Below are 20777 nucleotides of genomic sequence, written 5' to 3'. Positions count from 1 at the left end.
TCGGTTTAGCTCCACCTTCTCCCTCAGCTCGATGCTGATTTAGCCCCGCCTTCTACCTTTGCCAATGACAGAGGCTCTCTCGGCAGCGGCGGCCGAGGGCGGTGGGCGGGGCCACGCAATGACGCCACCTGCGCGTTTCCGGCCTGAAAAAACGTCGCGTTTCTGAGACACCTCGACTGGCAGTTACCACCGCGCTAGAAGCCTCCGGACCCGCTGCCTGCATCACCAGCGTCACCATGGGGGCCGTGCTGGGCGTCTTCTCCCTCGCCAGCTGGGTGAGTTCGGGGTCTGGTGTCTCCGTCGGACGTGTCGTTTGGGGGAGGGCGATAGGGAGCCCCAAACGCAGACGCGATCGGGCCTTGGCCGGGAGCTTGGGGGGACGGGCCCTGGGCTGCAGAGAGTATCCGGGGGCGCAGACCACAATCAGTGATGCCACCCCCTCATCGGGATCAGGCGGCTCGCCTTCCGGGTTTGTGGGGGGCAACGTAGGAGGCCAGGCCGTCATTGTTTACAATTTCGATTGCCCCGCCCCCGCGAGGCTTCCGGCCTCTGGGTTCCTCTGGAGCTGGAACCTGGACCGCGGAATGAGAGTTCCGGGGCGAGCGCGCTCTGCTTCATTTCGAAGTACCTTCATTAAGGTGGCGTCATTTAATTTGGGGTGGCTTAAGTGATATTTTTATCCCATAGAATGGATTTCCCGATGCTACAGAGTATGTGGCAGAGCTGGGATTTTAACCGAGGCTTGTGTGCAGTTGTGCAAAGGAAAGAAGGCCTTGTGGATTATTATTCAAAATTGGAAGCCATGGTGTGAACATTTGGGGACCTTGTCCAAGACATTTATCTCTGGCTTCCCGTAACATGAGGCTAATCACCCCAGCATTCCTCACCTTGAGAGCTGCTGTGAGGATAAAGTGAATAAACGGGTTGAATCGCTTTGTAGGTTGTAAACGCCATTATTTTAAAAAGGAAATTTTAGGATCTATGGAAGAGAATAGGTGAGTTCCCTCATATACTTGCTCCTGAGGAGCATGATTCTTTAAAATCACTTCTTGTCTCATAACTTCCTGATTTAATTGACCAAGGACTCCATCTCAGCTTGTTCCACTACCATTTCTTAGGGACAGAGTACAAAGTGTATTTTCCATTCTTGAAGGTTGTTGATCCTAAATCAAAAGGGTGTTTGGTCATTTACAGGTTCCTTGAGAGCTGTGGCTTTCCAATTTTTTGACCTTGACCCAAAGTAAGAAATATATTTTACATGGTTGATTTAATATGCCCATTTAGACACAAGTGTTGTGAAGTAATTTTTACTTTTATCATCTGCTGTACAATTTTTCTGTCACATTAGAACAAATCCTGGTAAGCTGAATTTTACAATCCACAAGTGGGTCAGACTATTTGCAAAGTAGATTTAGAAAAAAATACATAGTTAAGAAGGTAATTAGTTAAGGAGTGAATTTGTAATTTGAAACAAAGATGTCTTTCTTATCCTAATAACCTGAAACACATTTTGCCTTTGATGTAAGGCTAATATTTGAATTGATGCCATCAAAGCATTTTTATCTGTAAATTGCTTTTCTATTTTATTAATCCGTTTTGTCAACAGGAATAGCAAGGAATGCAGTGTACCAGAGATGGGATGAGTGAGGGGAAGAATAATAGGAAATGAAGTCAGAAAGGTAGCAGGGAGCCAAATCATGTAGATACCCATTGTATGGTGTTGTAGGCCAATTTAAGGACTTTGGCTTTTACTCTTAAGTGATGTGGGGATCCAATATAGAAAAGAGTGATGTGATCTGACCTGTGTTTTAACAAGGTGGTTGTTGGAGAACAGATTGTAGAAAAGAAAGGGTAAAGCAGTGTAGAGGAGAAAAAACTTTGCTTGCATCCTCTGTGGGATTAGTGGTTAGGCCCCCTCTGTTGGGGGCCTACGAATTAAAGTGAAGAAAGATTAGCAAGAGAAAAAAGAACTGTGTACACATGCAGAACACATACTTGCAGGATGTTATTCATCATTTGGTGATGAATAACTCAAAGAGATGGTTAGAAAATAGGGCTTATTATATACCTTACTTAATAAGGGAAAAGAAAAGGGTTTCTAGTTAGGAAGAACAAACAGGAGATAAGAAAATTTGTGATAATCCTTGTTTATGTGGGTGCATAGGTCTTTTGTCTTCTTCATGTCCATAAAACTCTTTTGGAAAGAGAACTTACGGCAGCCTCACATCCCAGAAGTTGCTGCCTTTAGCCAGATGAGGAAAGCTCAAAAGAAGCCTTTTTTCCCTGTATCTGTTGAATCTCAAATGTCTTCATCTTAAAATAATCTTTATACCAACTCTGGGTTCCGATTGGGTGGCTACAACAGTGAGACAGGAGCCATTGTATTTAATCCAGGTGAAAGATGATAGTAGTGGCTTGGACCAACATGATAGCTAAGGATGCTAAGAAAGTGGTCAGATTCTGGATATGTTTTATTTTATTATTATATTATATTATATTATATTATATTAATTATATTATATTTATTTTCTTAAAAATTAAGTAGGCTCCATACCAGATATGGGCCTTGAATTCACCACCCTGAGATCAAGAGTCATGTGCCCTACCAACTGAGCCAGCAAGGTGCCCCAGATTCTGGATATATTTTGAGGATAAAGCTGATGTGCTGACAGACTGGATGAGAGTTTTGGAAAAGGAAAAAAACATCAAGGATGACCAAGGTTTTTGGCCTGAGTAAGAATAGAGTTGTTACTGAGATAGGGAAGGGACATAACATATAGTAGGACAGCTCTGTTCCACAGAGTAGCTGGTCCCTCCTAAGGGCACTTATATTTTCATGGTACTTATAAACAAGTAAGTGGGTATATTCGTTTGCTAGGGCTAGATTAAAAAAAAAAAAAATACCACAAACTGGGTGGCTCAAGCAACAGAAGTTTGTTGTCTCTCAGTTTCTGGAGGCTAGAAGTCCAAGGTTAAGGTGTCAGCAGGGTTGGCTCCTGAGGGTGATGAGGGAGAATCTGTTCCATGCTTCTTCCCTAGTTCCTGGTGGTTTGCTAGCAGTCTTTGATATTCCTTGCCTTTGTTTTCACTTGGTGTTCTCCCTGTGCTGCATGTCTATGCCCAAATTTCTCCTTTTTATGACACAAGTCATTTTTAATTAGCTGCCCACTCTTCTCCAGTATAACATCATTTTAGCTAATTACATCTGCAATGACCCTATTTCCAAATAAGGTCACACTCTCGGGTACTTGGGATCAGGACTTCAACATATGAGTTTGTGGGGTTTGGGGGGGGACACAGTTCAACCCATAACAAACAGTAGGCAGTTATTATGAGATTATTTAATAGGCCAGGAAGTAAATAGCTAAAGAGAGTTAGGAGTGTGAGAATGCAGACAAAATAAACATGAAGCAATTAGTGTCATTGTTTTTGGCTGTAAAACCTCTGTTTCTGTCTGCAGCCAGCTATAGACCTCTATTATGGTCTTTTGGCCCAGACTGTAGTTAAGAATTGGAGACTGAAACTGGGTGATCAATTTACCATGGCTGTTGCGGTTACAAATGTTAATGGCTACCATGATATATTGAGCCTCTGCTGTGCCAGGCATTATGCCAGGTGCTGTATATTCCTGCCGCTGGGTTGTTCTTCACACAATAACCGTTTAGGTGGTGTTAATGCCCATTTTTACAGATGAGAAAACTGGGCTTTTAAGAAGCTTAGCATCTTGCTCCAAATCACACAAAACCATGATAAAGTCCACCCAAGGTACCATCTATGAAAGTAAAGACTGGGACCATACTGTGAGGCCAGCATCCCCCATTATTTACATCTGCTGCTTCTGCTGATGATTCAGACTTAGCCTGCCTTTGTAATGTGACTTAATGTCATCTGTGAAAGCAATTCAAGTGCTTTCCTAATTAAGGTTACATAAAAACGACTCAGATTATGCCTTCATCTGAAATGCTCACCAGAGAGCCCGGTTACTCTCTTTTTTCAATTGAGGTAAAATTCACATAACATAAAATTAACCATTTCTAAGTGTACAATTCAGTGGCATTTAGTACATTTACAGTGTTACACTGTTGTTGCTGTCATCACATCTGTGTAGTTCCAGAACATTTTCATCTCCTTGAAAAGAAGCCTGGTTCCCATTAAGCAGTCACTCCTGATCCCATCTCCCTCCTCCTCCAACCTTTAATGCTTTCTGTTTTGGGATTTACTTATTTTGGATATTTCATATAAATGAAATACAATATGTGACCTTTTGGGTCTGGCTTCTTTCACTTAGCATGATGTTTTCTAGGTTCACCCATGTTCTACCATGTATCAGTACTTTGTTCATTCTGATGACTGAATAATATTCCATTGTGTGGCTATACCACATTTTATGTATCCATTCGTCAATTGATGGACATTTGGGTTGTTTCTATCTTTTGGCAACTATAAATAGTGCTGCTTTGAATGGTCATGTACAAGCTTTTGTTTGAATACCTGTTTCAATTCTTTTGGGTGTATGTTTAGGAGAGGAATTGCTGGGTCAACTGGGGATTTTAGTGTTTAACTTTTTTGAGGAATCTCCAGGTTACTCTTAAATTGAGCTAAACAGCTCTTTATCATCATTTGTAAGGGTTTCCATGTAATGTTGCTTGATGCTATAATACCAGATTTGGTAACTAGGATTCCTTATATAGCAAGTGGAGTTAGGTTTTTATATTGTTTTTAAATAAAATATGCTCTCTTTGTGAATATAAGTAACATTTATTGGGCTCTTAGTATGTTTTAGGCACTGTGTTGAGTACTCATTTAATACGGCAATGTCTGAGGGAGGAAGATTCCGTTATTCAGTCTATTTTGCAGATGGAGAAATAAGCTTAGCTTATGTAACTTGCTGAGTTAGAGTGACAAATAATATTGACTCCAGAACCCATGCTTTTTTTTTTTTTTTTAAGTAGGCTCCACACCCAGCACAGAGCCCACTGTGGGGCTTGAACTCATGACTGTGATATCAAGACCTGAGCCGAGATCAAGAGTCAGACACTCAATTGACTGAGCTACCCAGGCGCCCCCAGAACCCATGCTTTTAACTACTTCTTCCCAGCCATAACTCTCTCAGTTACAGCCGTCAAAGCCTGGTTTGCCTCATGTTCTACTCTGTGACCCTTATGACATGATGGAGTCCCCTGAAAGAGGTCTCAAATGGCTGTGGTGTGCTTATTACAGGTTCCCTGCCTTTGCAGCGGTGCATCGTGTCTGGTGTGTAGTTGCTGCCCCAATAGTAAGAATTCCACGGTGACTCGCCTCATCTATGCTTTTATTCTCTTCCTGGGCGCTGCTGTATCCTGTGTCATGCTGACAGAAGGGATGGAATCACAGCTGAAGAAGGTACGTAGAAGTAACAGTAGCCTTAATGTACTGGTTATTTGTATTATTTTTCTATTTTGCACAATTTTAGTTGTAATTAACACTCTTCTTTACCATTGTAAAACTCAGTCAAGTTCATTGTAATTGTTGGGTTTTTAAATTACTTTTGGGTACAGTCTAGACATAGAATATGAAAGTGTTAGTCCTTTTCTAGAAATCAAGGTACTCAGAATGAACATGTTCAGGCTCTACTCTAAGAACTGAGAGAAAGATATTAAAAGAGTGGCATGAAAACATTATCTTCCCACTTACGTTTCAGATTTAAACATTTGAGCTAGACTAGCCCTTCACCTGTGGAAGGAATCAGTTGTAGCATGAAAATTCATGGCAAAATGGGAGATAACCTCATCAGCAAGAAAAGCAAAGAAGAGAACACTTCACTTTTATTTGCAAAATGCAAATTGTTTATACTATTTGGTGACAAGATTGTAAGCGAATTGGAAGGCAAAGAGAAAAGTCCCTCAGGACAGTCTTGCAGTTGTTGAAGTAGTCAGTTGTATAAATTCAGGCTTTCTTACGATGGGATAGAATCTTTGTTTAAATGTGGATATTCCCATAACATTGAAATTGCTTTTTCCAGATTCCTGGATTCTGTGAAGGGGGATTTAAAATCAATGTGGCTGATAGAAAGGTGGATAAAGATTGTGATGTTCTGGTTGGTTACAAAGCTGTATATAGGATCAGCTTTGCCTTGGCCATCTTTTTCTTTGTCTTCTCTCTGCTCATGTTAAAAGTAAAAACGAGTAAAGATCCCAGAGCAGCAGTACACAATGGGTACGTAAATTTATTTTACTATTTACTTGTTATATTATGGTGTGGATCCTCCCCTTGAACAGTTAATGTTGCCATTCTGGTGGAAGCAGTAGAGTATTTGAATCAGTGGCCCACATGTATTTCTGACCTATTGTACTTGTGAAGTTGTTTCGATGTCATTTTCAGTTGGAGTTCTGTAGCACAGAGGGGGTGAGGAGGAATTTTTTTTTTAATACCTTTGTTTCAAGTTCCTAGATTTTTATCAGACACCTGTGAAACAGTTCAGGGATTGTGCTAGGCACTGCATACACACAAACATGTATACTTTTTATTGTTAGAAGATAAAAATGTACCTGATCTATTAAACAGTGTACTGAAAGATAAACTACATGTATTTGGGCCACTGATTTACAAATCTGTTGTTTCCCATTCCTGACTGCCCCCAGGTCCCCTTTGACATAATTCTTATTTGAAAACTGAAGGGAGTGTGTATACTTTATATGTATTATAATCCTCTTTTTATAGATGCAGTAACTGAATTTCAGAAAGGTTAAATAAAGTGCCTGAGATATCTGAGCCAGTGAGAGTTGGAGTTGGGATTGGAACTCAGGTTTGTCCAGCTCCAAAGCCTGATTCTTTCCCCACTGCCATACAAGGCAGTCTTTAAAGATCATGGGCTGAAAGTCAGGTTTGGTCTTAGCTTTGCCAGTGATGAACTGTGTGATTGTGGGCACAAGGCACTTATGTCTTATGTTATGAAAGAAGGATTAGGTGATAACTTTTCCCTAGATCCAATAGTTAATTGCTTTATATGTAGCTAACATTGTTAGTTTAGAATACTCCAGAATTGTAGAAAAATTCCTGTCTTTAATTGCTAAGTGTAGGGAAATTCTTGAGTTGTATGTTTTTCTCTTACTATGTCTATGAATTATTTGTTCTCCGGGCTAGTGTTTGTCCTTAAATTGTATGAAAGATGGAGTGAAGCAGCTTCATGTCAAATGAAATAAGCACAGACAATCATGTTGGGAATGCTACTGAGTCCTTATTTTTGCATTTCAGAAATTCACTTTTCTCAGTATAAGGGCAAAATTTAACATTTCATAAATGCACTTTTATATTTTAATAGGTTTTGGTTCTTCAAAATTGCTGCCATTGTTGGTATCATGGTTGGCTCTTTCTACATCCCTGGGGGCCATTTCACCACAGGTATGGCTCACTACTAAGAGGGTTAATTATAATACATACACACTCCACAAATGATGGTCTTGAAGCTACATACTCATTACTGGTTTTGCCAGAACTGGCAATTAAATGAGGTGGTATTCAGTTTTATGACTTTGTAGTAATATTAAGGTAGTAATTAATTGATTAAACCCAGGAAGCATTCAGCCCATTTTTCAGCTGTTCTGGAACCATATGTTGCCAATATTTTAATAGTTTACCTTCTCACTTGGGCAGTACTAAGTTAATCTGAGAGCTTGTCAACATAGGGACCTGTAACTCATATGTGTTCTATCCCTGTCTTAATGTGCTTTCTTACCATAACATCAAGTGACATCTGTGGATTTCCACTGTGATTTTTTTCCCTTATAAAGGAAAAGGCTTGTTGTACCATTTGGAAGGTCAGATCCCAGGCTCCCCTTGGCACAAGCTAGAACAAATTTTAAAAGGTCTGAAGCCCAACAAAACATATCTTAGAGAATGCCTTTGAGTTTAGAATTGGAATAATCTTCTGCTGTACTGCTGGAGACAGAATGTGTCTTTACCACCTCTCTCTTACTTGAATTGAAATTGTTTTAAAATTGGATAGTAACATTCTGAAATGTTACTCCTTTGGTAAGAATAACTTTGTTGTTTTGGTTTGTAGCCTGGTTTATTGTCGGCATGGTAGGGGCCTTTTTGTTCATCCTCATCCAGCTAGTGCTGTTGGTCGACTTTGCTCACTCTTGGAATGAATCATGGGTAAATCGAATGGAAGAAGAAAATCCAAGGTGCTGGTATGCTGGTAGGTATCTAAACTCACCTAAAAAAGCCATACTGCATTATGCTATATTAAACAGGATGTACAATAAAAATCTCCATTGATTTAAATGTGTAAACTTCCAAATTAGAGCTGAATTTTTAAAAACTATACTTTCCCAGTTGATTCAGTTCTGAATTATATGCATTACTGGAAGGGGGGAGCACAGGTAATAGAAATCATTGGCTTCTCTCAATTCATTTATTTTGAGATTTGTAATGTAACTAGATGTGTTTACATAAGAAAAAACTTGTGTTTCATGATGTAGTTCTGGTTTTGATTTCCTTGTTTCCACGGACGGGGGCTCAGGTGGATTATACGTATGGGTCATCTGCCCACATCCCTCAAGCAGATAAAAGTGAACAGTCCTTACTGCTTTATTCAGAGTATGGCCCACACCCCTTGTAAAAGCTTTCTGGTGGAAAAGGGGCACTTAACATTTCTAGGGTGGAAATAGGACTCATAGCTGGTAATAATGGGGAAGGACTTTGGAATCCTCTACTTATTAGGGGAAATGACCCAGCCGTATCTCATTTAAAAAAATAGTTGTTGAAATTCCTAGCCCCTGCACCCCACCCATTATAAAAGTAATAGCTACTCTTATGTCAAGAATTTGAACAACCAAAAATTACAGAAGAAAACAAATCCCCCATTATCCAACTCTTTAGTAATTAATACTCGCTGTTAACATATTAGTCTATATCTTTCCAGTCTTTTTTCTTGCATATGTATTTTCTATGTGTAGAAAAAGAGTCATTGAAAAAGATGTGTACTTGTATCTTACTAATTTTTTACATGTGTTATACGTTTGGATAGCTTATAGTTTGATTTTTTTTAAAACCTAGAAGTAGCCTGTGAATATGTGGCTACAATGCAGCAGTAAATACCTAATAATATATCTCTGAGCACATTTCTGCTTTTTTCCTTAGAATAAATTCCTAGAAGTAGAAGAGTGGAAGGGTATGGCTATTTTAAAGGCTTTTAGTACGCATTATCAAACTGTCCAGTTTTCTTTTCATGTTATTTATCTACCTTGCTTTTTAAATAATAACAAAAGCAAAACCAAAAAAAGACCCCAAAAATGAATACTATGTTCACCATAAACACAGTTGATGGAACTTAATAAAAAATAAACCTGCAAATCTCCACCCACTTGCAACCCACTTTCCTCTCCAGATATAACCACAATTACTGGATCTTTATGTCTTTGTACACATACACATGTTCTGTTATTTAAATGTAAATAGATTCATATTATGTATTGTTCCATGACTTGTTTTTCTCACCAACTATATAATGAGTATTTTCTAACATACATTTTATAGATACATCTTATTCACTTAATGGTGTACAGTTCCATGGTGTTCCATGGTGTGGTATACCATAAGTTGTTTAACCATTGCCCTGTTTTGTTGGCCACTTCAGTTGTGTGTAATGACTGTTTTAGCATGAGATTTAAGAAATTGTTTTATCATGATGGATTGGAAATCCTGAAACACCTCCCCATTTCTGACTGATAAAAATTTATTTTTATTTTATCCATTTACTTCCTTTTTATATAATTCATTTGAATCACTCAACTTTAGAAGAATTTAATAATGAGTTGCAGATTTGTTATTCTTTGGAGCAACTAAGAAGTAGAGAAATCTTGCATATTCATATGGAAAAACATTAAGAACTGTGCTAGTACTTTAACATACGTTATCATTTTATAGTGACATCATATACATCACTTAATTTTAAATATGCAAAACCCATGGAGATTATAAGTCGAAACCGGTTTTCTTAAATAAGTGTGCCGTGAATTAAGTACAAGTTAATTGAGCTCACCATTGCTACAGTTGGTCTGAGTATACTATTACTCTTTTATGTTTTCTAATTTTCAGGGTTACATAGCTAATTGTTGATTATCCATGTGAACAGAAAGGAGTATTATTTTAGGTTTTTGAAAATAGCAAATATGCCACTTTCCCACAGTGATGTGGTCTCATCAGACAGGAAGCGGGTTTATATAGCCAGTGGCTGCAGAGGACAGATGTCATAAAAGATGCCTGTCTGTCGTTTCTGCTGACACCATCCCTGGCATTTAGCTTGCTGACACTGGGCCAGTTGGAGGGCCCACTAGTTTTGCAAGTTCCTAAGAAAAGCTTATAATGCACATTATTTAGCATACAGTTAAGAGTTCACTGTAGCTGGAATGATCAAATGTCTGGTTTTTCAACCCATGGAATCAAGGTAGGTAATCTGGAAAGTGAGTCCGGTTGCTTGAATTTAACACCTAGCCATCTCTAAAGCTGTCTGAGACGTCAACCTTGGGTCTTCTGTAGTTTCCCTATAAAATGTTGAGCACCATGACAGTAAAATAATGTGTCTTTATTTTTATACGGAGTAGAAGAAAATTGGTCTTCGTTAGAAAAGTTTGTTACACTTGTGAGCATTCCTGTTGGTTTCCCTTTCTAGCTTTGCTCTCTGTCACCAGCGTCTGCTACATTCTGTCAGTTGTCTTTGTCGGCTTGCTCTACACATACTACACCAAACCGGACGGCTGCACAGAGAACAAGTTCTTCATCAGTATTAATTTGGTCCTTTGCTTTGTGGTTTCTATTCTATCCATCCATCCAAAAATTCAGGTATGGTTTGCTGCTTTTTCCTCCTGTGAAAAATTTGTAATTAATCCTCAACTGATGTAACTTTTTATATGAGTTTATGTTTATCTACTTAAACATTTTCCCATATTATGATAAATTCTTCATAATTCTAATTTAGTAACTGTAAAATGTGCCGTTGATTTCATAATTCAGTGGATAATTTCCCTATCGTTAAAAAAAAACCTAGGTAACCTGAGAACTTCATAGCTGTTATAAAATAGTTTATGAGAATGAGTCTTATGAATCATTAGCCAAGCTGTTTTAGGGGGATTAAACTAGAAAATCGTTGCTTTTAATATTTAAAAACAAAACTCATGCATGCGAGTTTCATCATTTAAATACAAAAATTAATGGAGGTTTTTGTGAGTTTTTAAAATTTTTTTTTAAGATTTTATTTATTTGAGAGCGAGAGTGGGCATGAGCTGGGGGAGGGGCAGAAAGAGAGGGAGAAGCAGGCTCCCCGCTGAGCAGCAAGTGATGCCGGGCTTGATCCCAGGACCCTGGAATCATGACCTGAGCCGAAGGCAGATGCTTAACTGACTGAACCACCCAGGCGCCCCAATTCATGAAGTTTTATGTGAGAAATATGAAAAGAATATGTAGATATTACCTCTCCTTTCAAAAATGAGAAAACTGAAGTTCCAGAGAGATGATGGGTCACCTAGCTAGTTAGTGCCGCCATTGAGCTTAGCTTCTATGACAGCAAGGGACTAGGAAATCAGCCTCTGCGGGATACACAGGATTCCAGGGCTGTCAAATGCCTCGAGAACCAGTAGTACACAGTCCTCTTTCTTGGTTCTTTCTCAGGCTAACTCAGACTGAAAGGTTACTTGTCCTCTTTCAGCTGTCAAATAGAACGAGAAGGTTCCCCATTAATAATATTTCAGGCGGACCCAGGGGAATCCGCTGGGTGTTAGAAAGTCAGCCCTTGCAGTTCCTGGGGCATTGTTTTCTGTTTGATTCCACAGGAACACCAGCCCCGGTCTGGTCTCCTGCAGTCCTCTCTCATCACCCTCTACACCATGTACCTCACCTGGTCAGCCATGTCCAATGAACCCGGTAAGAGGATTTCAAGAGCACATTCATTTGATGGAGAGAAAGTAGGCAATTACTCCTTTGGCAGGTGCAAACAGTAGAGGTAGAGCAAACGTCAAACAGGCAAACAAAAAGCCTCACTTAAATTTAAGTACAGTGCTCACCGTATGGTACAGATATTCACATTTCAAGTTTTATTCTCCATGTCTGTCCATAGCTATTCATAGCTGACAGCCTAAAGGACCACAGCCCTTAAACAGTCTAGGCTTTTCCCTGGACTAAGACTAGTTAAGAGTTGGACAAGGCAACATTGTTTTGGCCCTTTGTGGCATTGTTGTAATTGAATTTCACTTTGGTGTTACAGGCTCTAGACAAAAAAACCTAAAAAAAAAAACTCTGAAAGAAATTTCCTTTTATAATGACTGCATTGTGTCTCACTCAATAGGGTATTCTCTGGACTTGTTTCAAAGGAAAACGGTTATTGCAGACCCTCCACTGATGACTCACTTACTGTTAGTGTACTCCTATTTAACTGTACAAACAAAACGAGGGAAAAATTCCCTGTGCTTAAAGCCTTTGTACAACTACAGACCCAAAGACATCTGCCAGTTAAACTTCAAAATCAGTAAAGTCAAGATTGACATTTATGAATTTGACAGATACTTTGTTGTTGTGTCTTTCCTTTTTTTCTAAAACTAAGTCACTGATTGCCACACAAATATGTAACTAGTTGCTAAGCTTTCAGGTTCTTTTAAGTGTAACATTCCCATGTTTTACATCATGACTGAATGATGTGTGAGCACTTCCCTCACATCCTTTCTTGGAACAAGAGGAGTTTTAACTAAGGATAATAAAAAATTTTACACTTTCAGATCGTTCCTGCAACCCTGGCCTGTGGAGCATCGTTAAGCACATGACTGCACCAACCTTGGCTCCTGGAAATTCAACTGCTGTAGTCCCTACCCCTTCTCCACCCTCAAAGAGTGGGCATTTTTTAGATCTAGAGAATTTTATTGGGCTGACAGGCTTTGTTCTCTGCCTTTTGTATTCTAGGTAAGTTAAAAAGTACTTGGGACAAGATTCTCATGAAGGTTAGTCGTAGAGGAAAGAAGCTATTTTGCTTTCAAAAAGCAGTGTGAGGAATTAAGAAAAACAACTCTTTATTGAAAGTCCTCGACTTTCTTCAGTTCCCTAGCCATGTATATTTCTTAAAGCCTAGTAAATCCTCTTATCAAATAATTCCTTCCAAACTGACATAGAGATACCTTCTCCCTGGATAGGAGGATAAAGTCTTCACCTGACCCTAGATCAGCTAGAGTAGTGGCTCTTAAAATTGGTTAGTTTCTCTTTTTTTGTAAGAAAATCTGAATTTCCTGATCATTGTAAAAAATATTTAAAGAACTACAGAATTCTATACATCTAATTTTAAAATCACTAGTTAATCCAGGGGCTCAGATAGAACCTATGTTAGCACTTTGCATTCATCCTCCTACCTGTTTTTTATTGATATTTTCTATATAATAGCATATATTACTTTAATGTAAAAATATGAACTAAAAATGGGCAAGGATATATTTATATAAATTAATAATGTAAATGAGATAGTGTAAAGTGGGAAATGGAAGTATCCTCCCTCCAAATTTACCTCTTCCGTGATTAAACATTTTGGTACATATTATTTTATACTTTTTTCCTTTGCTTATACTTAACTGTCTTATCTACAGTCTATTTGTATCTATATAATTGTACATAATTTTATTTATGTCACTTGATAATTTTTTAAAATAAATTAGGAATGTACTCTGTAAATACACACAGTATTCTCAAATATGAATGTCATAATTTGAACAGTTTCCACAGTATGTGTAAATTTATCTTTTTTTTTTTTTTTTTTATGATTGTTTAAAATAAGGGTTGGCAAACTACAGCCCTTGGGCTGACTGCCTGTTTTTGTAAATAGAGCTGTATTGGAACACAGCTATGCTTATGTGTTTTATATTGTCTATGACTTTTTTTGTTTTGCTTTTGGCCTAATATGTTTTGTTTTGTTTTTGAGATACAATTTCCATACTATAAAATTCACCCTTTTAAAGTGTACAATTCAGGGGCGCCTGGATGGCTAAGTCATTAAACATCTGCCTTCAGCTCAGGTCATGATCCCAGGGTCCTGGGATCGAGCCCTGTATCCGGCTCAGTGGGAAGCCTGCTTTTCCCTCTCCCACTCCCCCTGCTTGTGTTCCCTCTCTCGCTATATCTCTCTCTGTCAAATAAAATCTTAAAAAAAAAATAAAGTGTACAATTCAGGAACGTGCAACCATCACCACAGTCCATTTTAGAAGATTTTATTTTGCCAAAAAGAAACCTCATGCTCATTAGCAGTCACCTCCCTATTCCTTCCTGCTCCAACCACTGGCAGAAACTTACTTCCTTTATCTCTATAAATTTGCTTATTCAGATGTTTCATACATGTGGAATCATAAAATATATGGTCTTTTGTGACTGGCTTCTTTCACTTAGTATGTTTTCAAGGTTCATCCATGTTATGACATTCCTTTTTATTGTTGGAAATGATACTCCGTTGTGTTTATATATACATTTTTTTATCCTTCATCAGTTGATGGACATTTGGGTTGATTCCACTGTGCAACTATCATGAATAATGCTGCTATGAATATTTGTGTACAGGTTTTTTTGTGTGGATGTACATTTTCAATTCTCTTGGATTTGTACCTAGTTGTAGAATTGCTAGGCTATGTGGTACCTCTTTGTTTACCTTTTTTGAGAACTGCAAAAATGTTTTCCGAAGTGGCTACATCATCTTACAATCCCATCAGCAATGTATGAAGCTTCCAGTTTCATTATCTCTTAATCATTACATCGTAATTGTCTTTTATTGTAGCCATTCTAGAGAATGTGAAGTGGCATTTCATTATGGTTTTGATTTGCACTTCCCTCATGACTGATGAAGTTGAGCATTCTTTTCATGTGCTTATTAGCCATTTGTATATCTTGAAGAAATGTCTCTTTGAATCTTTTGCCTATTTTAACTTGGGCTGTCTTACTGTTTTCGTATATGGCTTGAGGTAAGGGGTCCAGCTTAATTCCATTGTGTGTGGATATCTAGTTGTCTCAGCACTGTTTGTTAAAAAGACTATTCTTTCCCCCATTGAGTTGTCCTGGCATCCTTGTCAAAAATCAGTTGACCATAAATGTAATGGTTTATTTCTGGACTCATAACTCTATTTCATTGACCTGTATAGCTATCCTTATGCCAGTACCACACTGTTTTGATTACTGTAGCTTTGTAGTAAGTTTTGAAATCAGGAAGTATGAGTCATCTAAATTTGTTCTTTTTCAAGATTGTTTTGGTTATTTTGAGTCCCTCGCATTTCTGTGTAAATTTTGAGTTTTGCTTGTAAGTTTGAGATTTTGATAAGGATTGCATTGAATCTGTTCATCATCTTGGAGAGTATTACTATCTCAACACTATTAAGGCTACTAGTTCATAACATAGGATGTTTCATTTAGGTCTTCAGTTTCTTTCAGTGGTTTATAGTTATTGTACAAGTCTTAAACATGTTTTATTAAATTTTTAAGTGTTATTTTTGACAGTATTATAAGTGAGATTGTTTTCTTAATTTATCTTTTAGGTTTTTCATTGTTACTGTATAGACATAGAATTTTTGTATATTGATCTTGTATTCTGCAAGATCATTTATTGATTTTAATAGTGTGTATATTCCTTAAGATTTTCCATGTATAAGGTCAGGTTATCTGCAAATAGAGATCATTTTACTTCTTTTCCAATCTGGATGCCTTTTATCTTTTCTTTTCCTAATTGCTCTGGCTTGAACCTCCAGTACAATATTGAATAGAAATGGTGACAGTGGACTATTTGTCTTACGCTTGATCTCAGGGGGAAAGCTTTTAGTCTTTCACTATTAAGTATGATGTCAGCTCTGGGTTTTTCATAGATGCCCTTTATGTTTGAAGAAGTTCTCCATTCCTAGGTTGAGTGTTTTTATCAGGAAAAAGTATTAGATTTTGGTCAAGTGCTTTTTCTGTGTATGTTGAGATGATCATGTGGTTCTTGTCCTTTAGTTGTATGTACTTTTCTATTCAGTCATTTAACAAACTTGCAGTGAGCATCTGCTGTGTGCTAGAAATGCATAGAGGACTACGGTCATTGTTGAGGAGTTCTAGAACTAGCAAGAAAGACAGGAATGGTAAGTGCTATGGCAGAGGGAAGCAGGAGGAGCTGTGGGATTTTAAACCAGCCTAGTGATGACTTGATGTCAGAGAAGGCTTTCTAGAAGACATGGCACATAGAGAATTAAAGAATGAAGCCAGCTGGGAGAAGGCTGGTGGGTGGTCCATTCCAAGCGTGGAAGAAGCTCTTGTGAAGTCCTGGAAGCAGACACTGAGAACATGATGAAACTCAAACTCCTAAGCAGTTAACCACGTGGTAACTGATGAGCATGCTCTCTGTCTTGTGATGGCAGTCAGCAGTTGAGAACTTTAAGCAGAGCCCTTCAGAAGGCCTTTGTCCCCAAATAGGGGCAGTTCAGAAATAACTTGCATGTATACAGGCCAATGGCAGCAATTCATCCCATGGCCCCTTTCTGATTTGTCTTCTTTCGGATCACTTTCCAGCATCCGCACCTCCAACAATAGCCAAGTAAGTAAGCTGACCTTGTCCGGAAGTGACAGCGTGATCCTCCGTGATACAGCTGTCAACGGGGGCAGCGATGAAGAAGACGGACAGCCTCGGCGGGCTGTGGACAACGAGAAGGAAGGGGTGCAGTACAGCTACTTCTTGTTCCACTTCATGCTCTCCTTGGCTTCCTTGTACATCATGATGACCCTGACCAGCTGGTACAGGTAGGAGGCACAGACAAACCGGATGGAAGACCACGTGGCCCCCCTTGCTGCCTGTAAAATCTCCATCCATTGCTTAACCTCAGAATCCCCTTCCCTTACCCATATAATGAAGTTGTTGTGTTCAGTGCTGACTCTTTTCTGAAATACTTTTGACTTTTTTCTCCTCTTGGATTTAAAATCCAGCTGGAATTCTTAGAGTAAAAATCATGGAGAGTTCTTCCGGACTTGAGTTACTTAAGAGAGAAAATTGTAACATAAAGCAGTCGGACCCATCTCTGTTCACTAATTTTCCTCTGTGTCTAGAGATGGCCATTTAGAGTATTCTGATCAAAGTAATGGTGTGATAAAGAAGGAAAGTTTCAGGGACTCCATTTCAATCTGGACTTTTGCCAGTATCTAGAACAGCTAGGTGTTCCTGAAGAACTTTGCCCAGCAAATACAGTAGTCAGTGTTCTTCATGCTGACAAGAGAAAAGCTTTTTGAGAGGCAGAGTCCCCTGCACATAAAAACTAATAATAGCAGCTTTCACAAGTTCCTTCTAGAACCTTACTAAAGCGTAGTGTTAGCCAAGTTTCTTGTCTTTGGCTGGGGGTTGCTGCTGGATACTGGTGACAGGCTCTTTCACCTGTCTTCTGTTTTCTTAGCCCTGATGCAGAGTTCCAGAGCATGACCAGCAAGTGGCCAGCTGTGTGGGTCAAGATCAGCTCCAGCTGGGTCTGCCTCCTCCTCTATGTCTGGACCCTTGTGGCTCCACTCGTCCTCACCAGTCGTGACTTCAGCTGAACCTCTGAGAATTCATAAAGGTCTGCTTTGCCGAAAGCCCCTATCTATTTTACTTTTGCTTCAACTAAAATACTAAGTGAACACTTTGCAAATGTGACTATATCCAAGTTTATATCAGAGAGCAAGATTAAGTAATGCTTGATGCAGGATGTGAACTTTTCATTTATATGTATATTATGTTTATTTGTAAAGATATAGCGCGAAGGGAACATTTTGCGTTTTAAAGTGAACTACAGCTGTGCTGTGAAGAGAGTTCTTTATTAAGATCTGTAGGATCCTACAACTTTGATTTAAAATGTAAGAAAAATGTTGGATATTTGAGGCCAATCGTTAATATATTTCTATTGCAGTCTCCTTAAAAAGCAAAAAACAAAACCCACCATTTCTGTGACAGGTTTCCTCTGTGAAAGTCTTTATTTGTGTGATGCAAGCAAGCAGTGTGTTCAGCCCTTTATCCCCCACGAGGTGTGGCATTGGAGTTCTTGGGGGGAGGGGTGCGTGCCTCTGAGTCCTTCCGCAGACGAGCAGGGTGGCTCACCCGGCTAACCGCTCCTGCAGCTTGGGTTAGTTCATTCAGTCTTGGACGCCATAGCAGTGATGCCTAAAGCAGGTCCAGCTTTGCCAGAAGCGTTCGTCTCCATAAGCGCTTTGTAGTTTTGGCGAAAATGAAGTCACTTGGGAAAACAGTGCCACTTTAGTCTTTATGTCATTATCTTGTTATGAGTATGTAAAAGTAAAATGCATGTGAATTTATTATATTTGCACTATAAAAGTATTTGATTAAAATAGAGACTTAAGCTTTTAAGGCCCTTTCTTTTACAGCTTTTATGAGTTAGCAGCCATCCTATAATTTGTAGACATATGTGGGCAGTCAGGTTCATCAGGCATCGAGCAGAATGCGCCTGTCTCTTCTAAAACTTGAGGCCTGGCTAGTAAGTCAAGTCTTGAACTCATCCAAAAATTGTACTAATAATATCTTCCCTGGGTAAGACACTTGTGTAGATGAGACACAAGGCAGGCGCTGTTGGGAAACTTCTTCAGGAGAGGTAGCACACAGGGAGGTCGACTAGAACAGTTCGTTCTTTCACCACACATTTACTGAGTGTCTGTTCTGTACCAGGCCCTGTCACGTTCGGGGATCCAGCGTTAAACATGACAAGACACCAGCTCTGCCATCTTGGACTTAGAGTTTAGAGGAGGGTGAAAATGAGCTGACAGGTGTACAGCGCCTGGGATGAGTGCTTGTGATTGAGGAATTGCAGAGAACTCAGGAGAGTTGCCTGGGGTCAGGGTGGGGGGTAGTCCTGGTAGGCTTCCTGGAAAAAGTGGAGTTGGAAGCCAGGAATTGTTAGGAGTTAGCTGAGAGAGAAATGGGGTAGAGGGCCGGCATTGCTGCAGGGTAGACAAAACTTCACGTTAAAGGAAGGGAGATGCAGACTTGTTCAGGAAAGCTGGAATGGGAAGAAGAGGGCAGGGACTGGGTCACAAAGGGCTTTGCAAACCACACGGAAGAGTTCGAACCTTACGTTGAGAGCATATTCATAGTGACATGAACAAACGGTCTTCAGTCACTGCATCTGACGCGTAGAGAGGCATTTAGAGAAGACACCAGGGCAGGCCATACACCATTTCAAACAGAGAAGCGAAAGTGAGGATGGGGAGAAACTGACAGCTTAGTAATTAAAATTTAAAAACTGGCAATTGATTAGCTCTCGGGGAGAGGCCGATTCCTGAGTGCTGCTGGTTTCATCACCTGAGTTGATGGGGGTTCCATTTATATGGGGAGAGACAGGAAGAGGAACACATTGTACGGGAAGGATGGGGTTGGTCCCTTAAGAATGGCTAAGGACATTGGCTTGGAAGTCAAGACTGGGTTTGTATCCGCATTGCTTTTTTTGTCTGTCAAACTGGTCGGCTCATATTTATTGAGTACATGACCTTGGGCAGATGACTATCTGTGTGACCATCTGTCTGAGCCTCAATGTTTTCCTCGTTTGAATAAAAGATAGTACCTAGTACATATTATTGTTTAAAGTTACTTTGCAAAGTGCTTAACCCGTTTTAAGCACTCTGGTGGTAACTGCTAATCTCACTATGGGCTAAAATGAGATCAGACAGTATTCACAGGTCAGAGATGTTCAGCCACAGTCTGATGGAGGCTAGATTTGAGGTGTTCTTACAGAATTAAACAGGTGGGACACAGAGGGGACAATCTCAGTTGGGATGGAGGTTGGTGGGGATGGGATAAGGAAGCAGGGCTTGATAAGAATCGTTGGAACCACTGTGTTTTAAACCAGTGCTTTATGTCAGGGTACAGAGATAAAGTTACAAGGGAGGTGGGGGGGCAAATAGGGGAGGTTTAGCCCCTTACTTTGCCAGTGTAAAGCAGACACCCCACTTTCCTTAATAGCAGGGTAGCCAGATTAAGACCTTTAAAGGTCCTAAACTTCAGAAACAATGAAGGTGTGCCATCCCCCACCTTATGTAATGCAAAATAAAACAATACTAAATTGTAAAATAAGTGTAACAAAGTCCAATAAAGTTTTTATTTTTTCTCATGATAACTTTGATATTAATTTGAAATAACAAATTTTCTTTGAAAATTAGGGGGCAGTATCCCTGTTTGCTTGACCATACTCTAAGTTAAGTTGGCCTGTTGCTAGGAAACCCAGGATTACTCAAGACTCCAGTGAACCATACTGGTGAGTGCTGAATTACACAAGCATAAATAACATCAGCAGGTCGAATAAGCCCAGGATCACATTTGAAAGCAGGAGAGTATTTTGACTCATCAGATAAGTCATCTGGTGTTTCCTCCCCAGGAATGGGCCTGTCTGTCCCTCAGGATTGCAGATGGAAGGCCTGGCTTCGAGGCCAGCAGTATGGCCTAGGACTTCATCAGGGGCAGCAGCAGTGGCTCCACCGTTACCTGGTCGGAGCTAGCTGGGAGAAGGCTTGCAGGCCCGTGTGGCCCCTGCCAGATGTTTGCTCTCTAGACTGGTCTAGCAGGGTACTCGGTTGGGAAATAAAAGTCTCTTATCCGGCAAGGAGCCTGCCAAAGAATGGCCATGGACCTGGTTATCGCTGCTATTGATGTTCTGGACCAAGCCGTAAACCAGCACGTGTTTTTGTCCATTATAATTCCTTTTCCTTTTTATACATTCCAGCAAGAGCGTTCAGTAACATGAGTCATGCGTTTGAGCTCTGCAGATTGATGGTGGGTACTGGGCTTATCT

At 39.6% G+C, this 20777-nt stretch overlaps 1 protein-coding gene across 1 annotated transcript; it reads left to right on the top strand.

Moving 5' to 3' along the window:
- The first annotated feature begins 100 nt into the window (after positions 1-100).
- SERINC3 (serine incorporator 3) lies at positions 101-20099 on the top strand. The gene is made up of 10 exons (XM_045885805.3): positions 101-275; positions 5221-5382; positions 6002-6195; positions 7301-7380; positions 8042-8179; positions 10655-10824; positions 11811-11901; positions 12750-12930; positions 16531-16758; positions 17403-20099. Exons 1-10 carry the CDS (start codon positions 237-239, stop codon positions 17539-17541), a joined length of 1422 nt encoding a protein of 473 aa, XP_045741761.1. The 5' UTR covers positions 101-236; the 3' UTR covers positions 17542-20099.
- The last annotated feature ends 678 nt before the right edge of the window (positions 20100-20777 follow it).

The sequence above is a fragment of the Mirounga angustirostris genome, unplaced genomic scaffold (assembly GCF_029215605.1).
Source record: "Mirounga angustirostris isolate CCGP_5_RB_7025 unplaced genomic scaffold, mMirAng1.0.hap1 SCAF_10, whole genome shotgun sequence".
NCBI lineage: Eukaryota > Metazoa > Chordata > Mammalia > Carnivora > Phocidae > Mirounga > Mirounga angustirostris.
This window is presented reverse-complemented; position numbering and strand designations above follow the sequence as displayed.

Coding starts and splice junctions, on each gene's coding strand:
- SERINC3 (XM_045885805.3), top strand. CDS start 237: ATGGGGGCCGTGCTGGGCGTCTTCTCCCTCGCCAGCTGG. Junction 10,825..11,810: donor CCATCCATCCAAAAATTCAG/GTATGGTTTGCT, acceptor TTGATTCCACAG/GAACACCAGCCCCGGTCTGG. Junction 12,931..16,530: donor CTCTGCCTTTTGTATTCTAG/GTAAGTTAAAAA, acceptor ATCACTTTCCAG/CATCCGCACCTCCAACAATA.